General features: G+C 34.5%; 1 protein-coding gene across 5 annotated transcripts in view; it reads left to right on the top strand.

Annotated features, from left to right (window-relative positions):
• Positions 1-15007, top strand: part of SLIT2 (slit guidance ligand 2) — a 388661-nt gene that overhangs the window by 232946 nt on the left and 140708 nt on the right. For all 5 annotated transcript variants that reach the window (XM_035293962.3, XM_078367432.1, XM_035293960.3 and 2 more), the window contains exons 6-9: positions 868-939; positions 6652-6723; positions 9257-9420; positions 11818-11956. In XM_035293962.3, coding sequence (XP_035149853.1) covers positions 868-939; positions 6652-6723; positions 9257-9420; positions 11818-11956 — 447 coding nt within the window. The remainder of the gene's footprint in view (positions 1-867; positions 940-6651; positions 6724-9256; positions 9421-11817; positions 11957-15007) is intronic.

The raw sequence follows: 15007 nt of genomic DNA, 5'->3' as shown, positions 1-15007 counted from the left end.
CTGACACATCTTTTGGGCTTTTTACCATGGATACATGTAGTGTTTTTATGATGTGCCTGTAGTGTATGTTTCTTAATGGTTTAAACCAAAATTAGCATGTTTTAATAAAACAAAATTGTTATTACTTTCTTTTTTATACTTAAAACTTATTTTCTGGAGAGGAATATAATTCTGGAAGTTCTTTACCTCAAAAATATGCTATATTTACAATTCAGAGGATTTATATATAATGATAAAGAATGTGAATTATTGGAATAGTGGCACTTAATATAGAACAATTTCTAGCTTTCTAAAGTGTATTTCTGGTTGGGAATAAGAGCAAGCTGTGTGGGATATCAGTTCCCTTTCTCTATTTGGAGTTCTTGAAGGAAAACTGTTTTTAAAAGAAGAAAACCTAAAAGTAGTCTTGCTCTTTCATGCCAAGGATAGTGAAATTAACATGCAGCTGGGCTTCTCTGATAAATGGATTCTGTTAGGTCACTGAGGGGGTGCATGTGACATTAAGTGATTTACAGTCCTTTACCTTAATGAAATTGTTTCAGCAAGATGACGCTGAAAGCTCTTAATGGATAGCTTTTCTTGATGTAATGAAATTGCATTCCTATGGCATTTAATATAAGGTGCAGTTATTATTTACTGGAGCTTTCCAAGGGCTGCTATTTGCACAGACAGTTCAGAACAAAAAGAGATTTCAGTGGCAGCATAGAGGCTAGAATGGCTTATGACATCCGTAAGCAGATGAGTGTGTTTGTGAGGGCACTTCAATGAGTGTGTCCAGTGTATCATAGACCCTTCAGGAAACTTCCCATCACCTACCCAGACTACTGTCCATCCCTTCTACATACGTTCTTCTAATCTTTTTAACAGACAACTGGATTACAACCAGATCAGCTGTATTGAAGATGGGGCGTTCAGGGCTCTTCGGGACCTGGAAGTGCTGTAAGTCCTGCTTATTTCTCTTACTCTTTTAATAGGGGCTTTGTGTCTGGACAGGACTAATGTGGAAAGCTTATCTGTTAGCTTAAAACCTTTTTGTCAAAATAGTCTCTCAAAAGATAGCTTAAATAACTGATGGTGAACACAGAGAAGAATCGAAATGCATGTGTGCAAAACCTTGCGTACCATATCTGTATGTTTAGGTAGAATTGTCTAAGGTCACTCAAATGTTCTTCTTAAATAAAATATTTTTGTAGGATTCACAGAATTTGTCATTGCTAAATATTGAGATAAAGTCAACTTTACAGGAAAAACAACATAAAAAACAAACCTTAGTAGCTGATATCTTGGAGTAATTTGTCGTTGTTAGGCAACGGAAACAGTTTCTCATTAAAAAATAAAATTTTTAACCGGGCGATTTAACATTATTTTTGTAATAATACTTTGAAATCTGCTTCCTATGGTTAATAAGACACCCATTAGATCCATTTTCAAGTCTTCACTGCTGACTTAGTAATGTACAACATGCAGACTTGAATTATAATTGGCAACCGCCCTATTTCTTTGCTGGGTAGACATGACTAACAAATTGTTTAGAGGTAACTAAGTAATCTCTGTTGACCTTTGACTTAGCAAAGTAAGTTTAATGAAATTACAAATTTTAACGAAAATTATAGTTACTAAAGCATTGTGTGCCGCCTATACACTTTTGGAATCTTTTTCAGCCAAAATTCACATTTGTAGCTTTTTAAATACACTTACAATTCCTCCACAGATTTTCATCCTTGACAAAATTTAGTCAGCAATCTAAAATTGAATTAAATGTGAGGGTGTTTTGAATTTTTAGTCAATTTGTTAAAACTTATCAGGAAATCATAAAATCCTCTTCCTCACACACAAAAAGTATTCATTACTTTGTAAATCTAATTTTGGGAATGGAATGTAATTCTGAAAAAAAAATTTTTCAGCCAGAATGGCTTATTTTAGCAGCATTTTTATAAAGTTTTGGTTTTAATTGTGAGAAAATTAATAGAATTTCCAGCTATGTAATGTACTGAGTTATTAATTAATTTAAAAGGCATTTATGTGTGAATGTATTGAGTGGGATAAAATGTGAAATATAAAAATATAGACTGATCTCTAACTACAGGAGAGGCCACCTTTGTTTCTATTAATAATGGTCTAAATTTCTATGAGAAAAATATTCAAAGTGCTTATTATACACATTTTAGCTTTAAGACCACTATTTAAATTGTATACCAGAACCATTTTTAATATACACAACTCACTGATGGTAAACCAACTGATTCTAATTATTCTCAGAGTCAGAATAACTAGACTGATTTTATAGTAGCGGCCTCATGGCAAAACCATAGTTAGTATCACTAAAATTCATTAAATAGACTACCACAAGAGTTATTTAATCAAACAGAGCTGATCAAGCCAAAAATGTATTATTAAACTAATGTTCCAAACTAGAAATATGAATGATGCCAACCATTCTATGCAGTTTGCTGATTATCTTGGATGAATTAAATCCCACAAAGTACCTTGTTATTAAGTTTTCAGAAAACTTAAATTCTTTAAAATAGGTTTAAAATAAATTCAGTGTATTTATTTGATATATGTATTTATGCACATAAATGTATTAAATACCTACTGTGTATATTTTATAGGGTGGAGCAAACACTATGCTAGGCACTGAAACCTTTTATCCACAAATATAGTAACAACATTTGCTTATTTGCTGTAAATTAATATCGTTGTCTTTAGAAGCAGTACATTTATGAAGATGCATTTTGAAGATACATTTTGATTGTCATGATTAACCAAAATATCTAAAAAGTGACTTTAGAATGAGAAATACACCAAAAGGTGACATTTTATGGTTCATGGAATTAAAATAGAAATCCAAAATCTTGGAAACTCTTTTAAGGACCCTAATATATACATCTTAAAGCAGTATATATTGGTCAGAGTTTGGTTGCTGAAGAAATAATTAAAACTAGCATATGATAGAAGACAATGTAAATGTCTTCTAAAAGGACTGAAATATTTTATATTAAAATTTTAGGAAGTTGAGCAGACAGTATTTTAAATCCTGTTTTTTTCAATCCTCATACTTTAAACAACCTCTAGAAAAATCAGTTGATAAATAACTTAAGACAAAATTGGACAAGGCAATGAAAAGGTAAGAATTTATTAAGTCCGAATCACTTGTGAAATCCAACAAAAGTTTACCTATTATAAACATTTGGTCAGGAGCTTGCTTAAGAGAATTTGCACTAAAGAGCGTTCTAGAAATATGACTGTCTGTTTTGCTTATTTTCACCATTCATGACTCTTTAGGATGAACAGTCTTATGTGGAAATCATGAAGGAACATTAACTTATGCATCATCTTAAATCTCAGATTCCCTGTGTTTTAGATTAAAAAAAAAATTAATTCCATATGACATTTGTGAATGTCTGATTATCCTGAAGCTAGATGGGAGAAAATGAGATAATCACCCTGGATCATTGATGAAAGTGTGTTAAACTAGGACATATGTAAGTGTACAAAGAGTGACTAGGGTCCAAGAAGTCAAGTGAAAAGCCAAGGGAGATGAAAGCAAGGAAGCAGTTGGACACTTGCATTTTCACGGAGAACCAGTTTATTGTCAGATTCTGATTTGTAGGATATAGCTGTAACTGCTTATTGTCTTAATATTTAGATACCATCTCAAAATAACATTGAAAAATAAATCTAAATCAATATTTTCCCTTTCTTTGGACACTGGACTAAAAAATGAAATATAGCCCTTGAAGTGCTGCTTTTACATGTTTGTTTCTCTTTTTGTTAGAATGGGCATAATTTAATTTCATTGAATCACAGTGATTCACATCCACTGAATACCAAACTCCCTGCCAAGCGATATGCATGGTAGCAAAAGAATAAGATGATTAAATAAAGATTTAAGTGTGAGAGGTGCTCCATGATTATACAGGCTAATATTTGTACATCAAGATGTCTTTTGTATTACAATATTTACTTACTACAAAGAAAATCTTGAAGATGAGTGCAGAAATAGATTTAGACATGGGAGAAAATGTTCACAACTAAATAAGTACAACATAGAAGTTTCCATTATTTCAGAATAGATGTTGACCATAACCATAACATATACAAGTAATCATATTTAACACATATATTTATTATTAATTTTAAATATAGACTGGGTGCAGTACCTCACACCTGTAATCCCAGCACCTTTGGAGGCCAAGGCAGGTGGATCACAAAGTCAAGAGATCGAGACAAGCCTGGCCAACTTGGTGAAACCCTGTATCTCCTAAAAATGCAAAAATAAGCTGGGGATGGTAACAAGTGACTGTAGTTCCAGCTACTGGGGAAGCTGAGGAAGGAGAATCACTTGAACCTGGGAGGTGAAGGTTGCAGTGAGCCCAGATGATATTACGGCACTCAAGCCTGGTGACAGAGCAAGACTTCGTATCAAAAAGAAAATAATAATAATAATAGTGTTGGTTCCACATATTTTTTGGTCATTGGGTATCAGTATCAATACTTCTTTCCAGTGTCAGTACTGAATAAAATACGAAGATAATGTATTCCTTCAGTTGCATCATGTGAACCAACAGTTTGAGAAAAGACTTCAAATTGATAAGTGAAGTCTTGGGCATTCAATGGAAGTTTTACTTTGCATGGAGATATAAGAAACTATAGTTCAAAATTAATGCATGTTTGCTCTGTGTGAAGTACTTAAAACAATTTATTCCCAAAGTCATATTTCAGAATGCTATATATTATAAAAATTTTAGCCATACTAAGCACAAATTTTGAAGGTGGGAAAAGGGGTCATTTGAAAGCAAATCCCATTGAGAAGTTTAACCTTTGCATTCAACCATCAGGATATAATTTAATGGCGTTTGAAAAAGACAACTTCTTTCACCTCTAGGTAGGAAAATGCTAAAAGCTTTTAGATAAACTGAACCAACAAATTCAGTGCTCTGTAGGTCCCCCTTAAAGTGATTTATTTTTTAATCACTTAATTCAAATCACTTAGATTAGTTCTTATATAATTCAGTACTTTGCAAAACAAGGTAGTAAAGACAGTCTCTGCATGATCTCAGTCTCTAGCTGACATGCCCTGTTTTACTGAAAAGTTTTTGTCAATCCCTGAACCTCTGATCCCACCATTGATAACTGCAGCCACCAACTGGCTCAAAGTGGCCTCAAGAATGTACAAACATAAGTGGTCTGCAGACTATTTGAAATATTTTAATTAGTTGCCACCATGTCAACATTAGATTGATCTAAAACTTTTTATTTCTAGATTCCCTTGGAAAAATCTGATTGTTTAACAGCCCTCTCTTACAGCAGGTCAACAGTCCATTGGAGCTAGTCGCTAGCTGCCCCAAGAGAGACTGTGATTGCTACTTGCCACGTCCTTCCCTTTCCCCAACTGTCTGCTTTCTTCCATCTCTCTTGCAAATCATTGTATACTTTTGCACGTGGCCTGCTTCTCTCATTTCTGTTCTCTGCCCAGCCTCTGTAGGCAACCCCTAATTCAAACACTTGTCCAATATCAACTTCACCTACCTGGACCACTGATGCTGTCTTTCTCCTACCTCCTTCAGAGGAATTTGCCTTCCTTAGTTACCACTTTAGTGTGTACCTTCAGTCTCTCCCAGTGTTAGAATTACTTTCCATGTCCACACTTCACATGTACACCCTGGGATAACTTCTACCACTTTCTTATCACAACCAAATTTTTCTGAAGGATTTTTAGGACAGGATTTATGGCTGATTTATTTTTATAATACTCCATGTTACCATAAAATAATTGCCATTCAGGAAATATTTGATGAATGAATGAGTAGTAGTGGTAGTAGTAGTAGTAATAGTAGTAGTAATAGTCAATAATAATAATAATAAAACTAACAATGTTGCATTGAGGAAAAATTAGGACCAAACAAGGATGATATTTATTTTTACCATAACTCTCTTCACCACGCACATTCCTGGATCTGCTACCTCATGAAACTATGATAGCTGCTACCCAGCAGTAAACAAAGGCCAATATATGCTACTGCAACTAAAAGCCATTAGAATGGATTAATCTTTTAACACAGTGCCACAGCATGTTACTTCATCCCCACCTGATGCAAATACCAAATATGGATGTAGCTCTTTCTACTCAAGTTTCAGCAGTGGCTGATGTCCACGATAAAAAATAGTTATCAGAACTCTGTTCCAAGGCCTGAAAGAAATGATTTTGTATTGCTGCTATGAGAATTCAGTAAGAGAATATTAATTCAAATACATGCATTGACTCATGGACACTAATTACATATAATGCCTCTCTATGGAAATGTAATTGGGCAAATTTTCCAACTGTAACTATCCCATGTTTATTTCTTAACCAATATCATAAATAGACATGCATGCACAAGGTACATAAAGTAGAATGTAAATAGTCAAAGATGCTATGAGTGAAGCCAGAAATTTATAGTAAATGTTGAACAAAACTCAATGTACAGTAATATGTTAAATTATGAAAATTATTTATTAACTTGTCTCTAGAGTGGGGCATTCTCTATGCCATCTCTACCAGGTCTTTCATAAGCATAGTACAAGATGTTTTCTCTATGTTGATATATAAAATGATCAATCAATTTTTGAATCTAAAAATTCTAACTTTTCTTTTTAATTCTACAGCACTCTCAACAATAACAACATTACTAGACTTTCTGTGGCAAGTTTCAACCATATGCCTAAACTTAGGACTTTGTAAGTAGTCACAATATAAGTAAAGGTTGTATTAATCAACTGAAGCTTCCTCTTAAATAGCATGTTCAGTAAGCAAAGGACGGGACCACTAGTTTACGAGATAAACAAGGAAAACTCAACTTTGAAAAAGGCTATATATGATATTTATGGAAATAAGCTATTATTCTGGAAACTAGAAAGATTTAACTGATATGCATTATGGAACTTTGGAGTTAAAAAAAACAACGTTTACTTTGAGCTATTGTGGAGGTCACATTTCATTAAGAAATGGAAGACTCCTTGATTGGCTGTCAGAAATGATAAATGGGAAATCTTTATGATTTTATTACTGTACTGCAAGCAGACCTAATAAAGCTAAACTGGTTCTCCAACATTCCTTATAATGTGAAATTATAGCATCACCCTCTAGTGCTTCTATAATTAAGGTTGTGTCAGCATTTATATAAGTATCTCTTTTGGGGTTGCAGATGAACATTAAGATATTTTTGTTCTAATAAAGTATTGACTACAGCTATTTCTTTTCTCTTGAGGAAAAAGTAGTCCTTAAAGTCCAGAGTAGGCTTTAAAATCCTTAAAGCCCAGGATGGACTTTAAGTTATAGAATTTCAGAGATAAATCTCATTTGAACTGAATTTCAGAATCACCTTGACCTAAAATAATATATTACATATAACATGTAGGACACGATTGGAAACAAAACCAAAGCATCAGACTTCTTGGGAAAAAAAAGTGTTTTTAAGTTAGGTAAAAACATGTTGATTAGATTATCAAAATACTCCTCATTTTCTGATAGTTTGTCCCTGGAAAATATTAATTTCTTTAATAAAAATTTGAATTACCAGCTTTTGAATGAATTAGACAATACCAATTTTAATAATTATTTTTTTCTTACCGAAATCTAACTATATGTAATAACACATCATTATAATGTCCTTGGAATATTATTTAGCAAAATAATGGACTTCTACAAGTATAAAGACATAGCTAAATTTTGTATTCTTGGGGCTATCAGATTGAGACTAATCTGACTCAATTAACAGCCCAGTTCACTCAAAACTATAATTTCCATTAACTTAAGGTAATTTTTTAAAAAGAAATTGATCAAGTTTTTGATCTTTGCAAAAATAAAGACAATGAAACTGTGAAAACATTCATCTGAATTTTTGACAGTGTCCCTTATTTTCTTACAGAAATCCATGAGTTTGACTTACTCATCAGGTTTTTCCATTTTTTCATTCTTTTCTTATTTCAAATGTGTGCACACCTAATTGGAATTTTTGTAATGTGCGTGGTTTAGATGGAAAATTTTAGAGTACAAGGATATGGAATGTGCCTCTGTGGCTTCCAAAGGACAGAACTTCAACTTCCAAGCAAACCGAGCCAGAGGTCACCCATCTTCCCCAAAATGTAGCTTTTTGTTCTGTGGTATGCCTTCTAGTTTTGAGGCAAAACAATGTGGTTCTTATCTACAGGCTCAGGAGAATGTAAAGCAGCCATTAAACTTTAAATTCCTTTGCTTTGGTTGGCTCATTATTCTGTAGTATCATTGCTACTTAAAATTTTCATTTTTATAGTCTAATTATCTTTCTGGACTGAGTTCCATGTTTTAATATCCATTACTGTTATTGGGTTAGAATTGAACACATCAGCTTAAAAGGACTAAAATGGTATTACTCTGTCATAGAGGGTTCTGGGAATGGTGCTTTGATTTATAGCTTTGGATGTCCTTTTCTTTAGTTTGAGAAAACATAAAAGCCAGTTTGAAGTCATTTACCTAATTTAGTGGATACATTTGTCTGATATTTTATTAATGGAGAAGTGCTATTTGCCACTTGGAAGCAATCCATGATCTTGTGTGGATCCTGCCAACATAGAGCGACTCATTTAATTCCTTCACTCCCAGCCATTTGTGACTTTTAATTTCAGCCCCTGCCCTTTGAGGATAGGTTTCCAGTAGCCAAAGGAGCTAATCCCTTTTCTGTGATTAAACAACAAAAGAAGGAAATCAGAATAACAATGTGAAAGTGTTTTATATTAAATTTTTATTCTGTCTTGTTCAGCAAAAAATGAAAGTGACCTGCTGAAAAGGTTTAGCAAGTGGTTTCGATAGAGACTCATAAGGGCGGGACTTACTGATATTTCAAACTAGGAGCTACAACTTTTACTAACTTGCCCCCCGCCCTGTCTCCCCACTCTCCCACCCCACCCCCATTGGCTCTCAGGATGTTGGAACCGTGGCGCAATTGGCATTGGACTTACTTTTTTCTCTTTCCTCTTTTAAATGAACATAAGTGAAATATGTTCATTTAAAACGTAATTGTATGGACATATTCAATCTTCTATAAATTGCTTAGCTCAGACTAGATGAAGAGAGACTTGATTCTGTGATTGTACATCAGTTTAATTTTTAGGAAAACTAGTTTTATTGGAATTTGCCTAGATACTTCTCTGTTAAGAAATGAAGGTGGATATTATTATTAATGAAATAACGACTTTCTGTTTTCTTGCTTTACACTTCTTTTTTCTCATGTAGTCGACTCCATTCAAACAACCTGTTTTGTGACTGCCACCTGGCCTGGCTCTCTGACTGGCTTCGCCAAAGACCCCGGGTTGGTCTGTACACTCAGTGTATGGGCCCCTCCCACCTGAGAGGCCATAATGTAGCTGAGGTTCAAAAACGAGAATTTGTCTGCAGTGGTAAGGGAGAAAGAAGAGTGATGTTTTTGTTTTTATTGTATGCTGTTATGTAACAGAATGTGAGGGCTGCATGTGCCAAAGGTTTCAGTGTCATTCACTAATGTACAATTGTGCACTAATCACTCTATGGAGATCCTCTTTTTCAGTGAAAATATGTTCTGAGACCTTGTATCGGTTGGGAAGTACTGGTTACTTGTATCTAAATTAGGATAAAACACTTTTCATTTTTCACTCCGGGGAAATATAGAAAATCGTTAAATGATGTTAAGTAACAACTTATAGCTACGTTTACGTTAACAACTGAAAAAAAGTGATTAGGTAATCCTGGATCCCTGCTATGAAATTCAAAGTGTTCAAAGTGCAACTCAGCCATAGTCGCAAAATAACAAAATGCTTTTCATGCGTACATATATACTAATGGCTCGGTTCTACTTAAAACAATTAAATGACCGACTTTAGTAACAAAATTGAAAATGAAAATAAGACATAAGGCTGGGCGTGGTGACTCATGGCTGTAATCCCAATACTTTAGGAGGCAGAGGCAGGTGGATCACCTGAGGTCAGGAGTTCCAGACCAGCCTGGCCAACAAGGCTAAACCCCGTCTCTACTAAAAATACAAAACTTAGCAGGGCATGCTGGTGCATACCTGTAATCCCAGCTACTTGGGAGGCTAAGTAGGATAATCGCTTGAACCCAGAGACGAAGGTTGCTGTGAGCAAAGATCACACCAGTACACTTCAGCATGGGTAACAAGAGAGAAACTCCATCTCAAAAAATAAAAAATAAGAAATAGAAATATCAATCAATAGCTAATGTTTACTGAGTTTTTTAATGTGCATAAGCACCAACCTAACTATTTCACATATAATTACCTCACTTCACCTCCTTCATAACAACTGTCTGAGAAATGTAATATTACCTCTGTATTTTGGAGATTGAAATGCTGTGAAAAAGAATAACCTTGCTGAAGTTTACATAGTTTAGTCCAGGGATCTCAACCGAGATGGTTTGATTACACACACGTGTACACACACACACACTCATACACACACACACATCCATATTGATACATAGTATCTTATTTATATATATATGGTTGGTTCTGTGTCAGCTTCGGAAGTGTCGGTTTAAAATACAACAAACAAAATTTTAAGAAACAAATAATGCATGATAAGTAGTTAACAGATTTTTAAAGGCAGGGCAGGAAGACATTACTAGTACTTGATGCTATTACATGGTTACCTTAGATTTTCATACATATTTTTTCATGTTTTATAACCTAAGCAAAATTTTCCTATTATATCATGGAATGTTTTCAATATGTCTGATTGCTTTTTTTAAAAATGAAGTAATGAAGTGACTAACAGTTCGTTACTAACCACTTGTTTCTTTCTTCACTTTTTCCTTTCTGTTTTCTAGATGAGGAAGAAGGCAAGTTCACATTTCTTTTTTAGACTCAGGGTATTTTTGTAATTTAAGAGCTTGTTTAGAGGAATAGGATTAGCAGCTGACTTGCAGCCTTTCCTGGCATCATCACCAACAGAACCTTTTCCCGGCAGGTTGGAGAGGGCAGGCCCCACAGTCTTGCAGAAACCATGCATTTCCGGATAATTATTTAGTACAACTATGCTGATAGTCTGTTCACCTTTCAGCCATTAATGCCTCATTTAAAAATTGTTCTAAATATTGAGTTATAAAAGCACATCTTTTATACATAAAAGAAGGGAGCTACGTATACTAAAATTTTAAATTACTTGAAGCCCCAAAAAGAATCATTTTTATTAGCAATAACAGAATGACTTTATACAAATTATTATTATAATTTTAGAGAAATTGGTAATTTTGAACCTATCAGACATCAAATTCTGGATTATTTAATTTTTCTCCCCATTTATTGGCATATGATTATTTAATTTGAGCAACAATATCTTCTGATGGAAGTATTACTGTTTTGTTTTCTTTTTGAAAAGAAATTACAAAGTAAATAAATCCACATGAATTTGATAAGGACCAAGCCTTATTTAAGCTCATTAGGAATGATTATAAATAAGTCTGGCATTGCTGGGTTTTTTTTTTTTTTTTTTGAAATTGGAGTAGATGTGAATATAATTCTGATTTTGAAACTGAATTTAGCTTTTCTCACGATTGTTTTAAAAATTAGCAGTTTTATGACCAGTTTTTAAAATCTCATTTACTTTCTCTCATTTGCTTTATTGACCTGAATATATAAATGCATGCCTCCTAAAATATATTTTAGAAATATAGCACCCTTTTATGATCAGATATTTAAAGAGATTTATTTCTGTGAAATGCTTTGTTACTTGAGCTAAGTCTGTATGTTTCACAATCATAATATTCAGGAGGAAATATGTAATTGCTGTTTATTTCTTTTTTAGGTCACCAGTCATTTATGGCTCCTTCTTGTAGCGTTTTGCACTGCCCTGCCGCCTGTACCTGTAGCAACAATATCGTAGACTGTCGTGGGAAAGGTCTCACGGAGATCCCCACAAATCTTCCAGAGACCATCACAGAAATGTATGTGCCTGAAATTCTTTTTTATCTCTCCACCTCCCCAGTGAACCAAACGTTGCTTTTCTTTGGGAAATTCTGGGTTTATCAAAGGCACATCTGATCAACTGGCTTAGACAAGTGTTCCCTTCAGAAGTGTATTGATTCTTACTCTGTTTGTTTAAAAACATACTGTGTTAAAGTGGCTGTCATGTTTTTTCTTGCACAGCTAGAATTCCTAAAAAGGAATGCCTTTTTAGGAAAAACAAGACAAGCAGGATTGTTTAGACCTGGTTCTAGCCTTTGGGGCTGAACATCTATGGTTGTCCATGTCTCAGTTTGGAGCAGTAGAAGTATAAAAAGGGACCAAGCTGGGGTTAGTGAACAACACAGAGACAATACAGTTAGGCGATTCTCTGCCTTTTTGGGAGCTCATGTTTTAAAATGCAGTTTCACTATTTTATTTGATCGTTTAATGCAAAGTGTTAAAAGGATCATATTATAAAGACAAATGTAAAGATTTTTTATATAATGCATGTTTTAGCCTACTTGAAGCAATGTCTACCTACATTAAAAGTTAAATTCTTATGACAAAGTACAGCACACATGTTTGTTTTTTGGGTTTTTATTATTATACTTTAAGTTCTGGGATACATATATAGAAGTCATAGGTTTGTTAGGTAGGTTTGTTACACATATTTTGTGTGCAGCTGCTGAATGCATTTCTATGTCCTCACCAAGTATAAGTCATGTGGATGAAACAAGGTCACATAAGATAGAAAATGGAATGCTTTTGCAGTCTTGAAAAGTAACCGCTAGAGAAAAGCATTGCGCCAGTATTCATTAAGAAAACCCCTCTTAACCATCCAACCCATTATATTTATTTTATAGGCTAATTCTTTTTTTTTTTTTTTTTTTTTTTTTTTTGAGATAGAGTCTCACATTATCACCAAGGCTGGAGTGCAATGGCACGAGCTCTGTTCACTTTAACCTCCACCTCCTGGGTTCACACAATTCTCCTGCCTTAGCCTCCATCCTCCAGAGTAGCTGGGATTACAGGCACACACCACAGCACCCTGCTAATTGTCTGTAGTTGTAGTAGAGATGGGGTTTCACTATGTTGGCCAGACTGGTCTTGAACTCTTGACATGGTGATCGGCCCACCTCAGCCTCCTAAAGTGCTGGGATTACAGGTGTGAGCCACCACGCCCAGCTATTTTATAGGCCATTTCTAAATTGTAACTAAATTAAATTATCTTGGATTTTTTTGGTTAAAAATAATAGGAATAACTTCTTAGAATAAGCTTATGTAGTAGGCCAAAACATTGTTTTTTTAAAAAAAAATCTCATTTTTAACCTATTCATTTAATTACGATAAAGTAACTTGTCTAATATACCTTATATGAGAATAATCTTAGTTCATAGGACCCGCTGCCATTAGTTTAAGGTATCTCCCATGTGCTTAATAGGGTGCCTAGAGCTTTGCAGTTTAAGAGGTGAACCTCTGCAGGAATTCTAGATTCTGGAAATTTGACACTGAATAATGTATACACATAATAATATCATTCTCATCAAAATTTTAATTGATAGAACATTACCTTACCTCTAGAAGACATCTTTAAGTATTTTTTGGCTGAACCTTGAAAGAAGAATAAGTTATAACTTGGGAAGAGACAGGTGACATTTCTGAAAAAGAAACATTGACAGCAAAGAACAGAGGTGGCAGTGGGCATTGTTTGAGAGATTTTAGTTGAACCTAATTAGAATAATAGGTTAATGTTGAGGCATTATGAAAAATAATGCCCTAAAGAACACATCTCAATCTAATTTTTTTTTTTTGAGGTGGAATTTCACTCTTGTTACTCAGGCTAGTGTGCAATGGCACGATCTTGGCTCATACCAACCTCCACCTCCTGGGTTGAAGTGATTCTTTTGCCTCAGCCTCCTGAGTAGCTGGGATTACAGGCATGCACCACCACACCCAGCTAATTTTTTTGTATTTTCAATAGAGATGGGGTTTCTCCATGTTGGTCAGGCTGGTCTCAAATTCCCAATCTCAAGTGATTCACCTGCCTTAGCCTCCCAAAGTGCTGGGATTACAGGCGTGAGCCACCATGCCCAGTCATCTCCATCTAATTTTAAAAGTACAGATCACTGAAGACCTTGAAGCTTGGTCAGAAGATATTAGATGTGATAAAGTAGAGAGTAGAATAACATAGTAAATTTTCTCATAAGGGAACTATATAGTCACCTATACGGGCAAACATGTATTAAATAACCACTTACTATCTAAAAGCACCATGAATTTTCCAGAGATCTTCTATCAAGTGATTAGCCAATGTGACATGCAAATTGAAAACTGTTAAATGAGGTACACAGTGAAAAACCTAATAAGAGACGAACACATCAAGGGCAAGGTATTACAAAGGGCATAAAGTTGAGGGCAAGTTACGATGGTTAACTAGAGTCAGAAAGTTTTAGTTGGAACCCCAGGTTTACCTATCATTTCTATTTGTGAGACCATGGACAAGTTAGATATCCTCTGAGAACCTGTATCCTCATCTAAAACTAAGGGTGGTTGTCAGTTTAACATGAAATAATTAACACACAGAGCTGTGTGTACTTAGCATATAGTAATCATTTCATAATTAATAACTCAAGCATGGAAGCCTTTGTGTAGAAATAAGAATGAGCTAGGCCTTGAAAGCTAGGTAGTGAATGAAACTGCAGAAATGAAGACAAGACTTTCAAAATTAATCTAACGTCATGAGCCAGGCAGTAGAAATGAGAGTACAAGATGTGATCAAAAAGGAATTCAGCTTGGGTGATATTTCATATATGAGATAGTACCAGAAAATAAGTTGTAAATATAATTGGTGTCAATTCATGGGTGGTCATGTTGATATAAGGATCTTGGACTTTATTTGGAATGCATTTGAACATAGGAGTTTTAAACTGATTTTTCTAGAATAGTCTGATGGCTGTGTCCCAGTGATTTGACAAAAGGAGAGATTGCAAGGCAGGAGGCCTCTTAGGAGGCTATTTCTTTGGTCCAGTGAAGATGTCCGAAGAGCAGAA

Source organism: Callithrix jacchus, chromosome 3, assembly GCF_049354715.1.
Source record: "Callithrix jacchus isolate 240 chromosome 3, calJac240_pri, whole genome shotgun sequence".
In the NCBI taxonomy this organism is placed as follows: Eukaryota; Metazoa; Chordata; class Mammalia; order Primates; family Cebidae; genus Callithrix; species Callithrix jacchus.
Note: the sequence above shows the minus strand (reverse complement) of the source record. Positions and strands in the feature narration are given on the sequence as shown.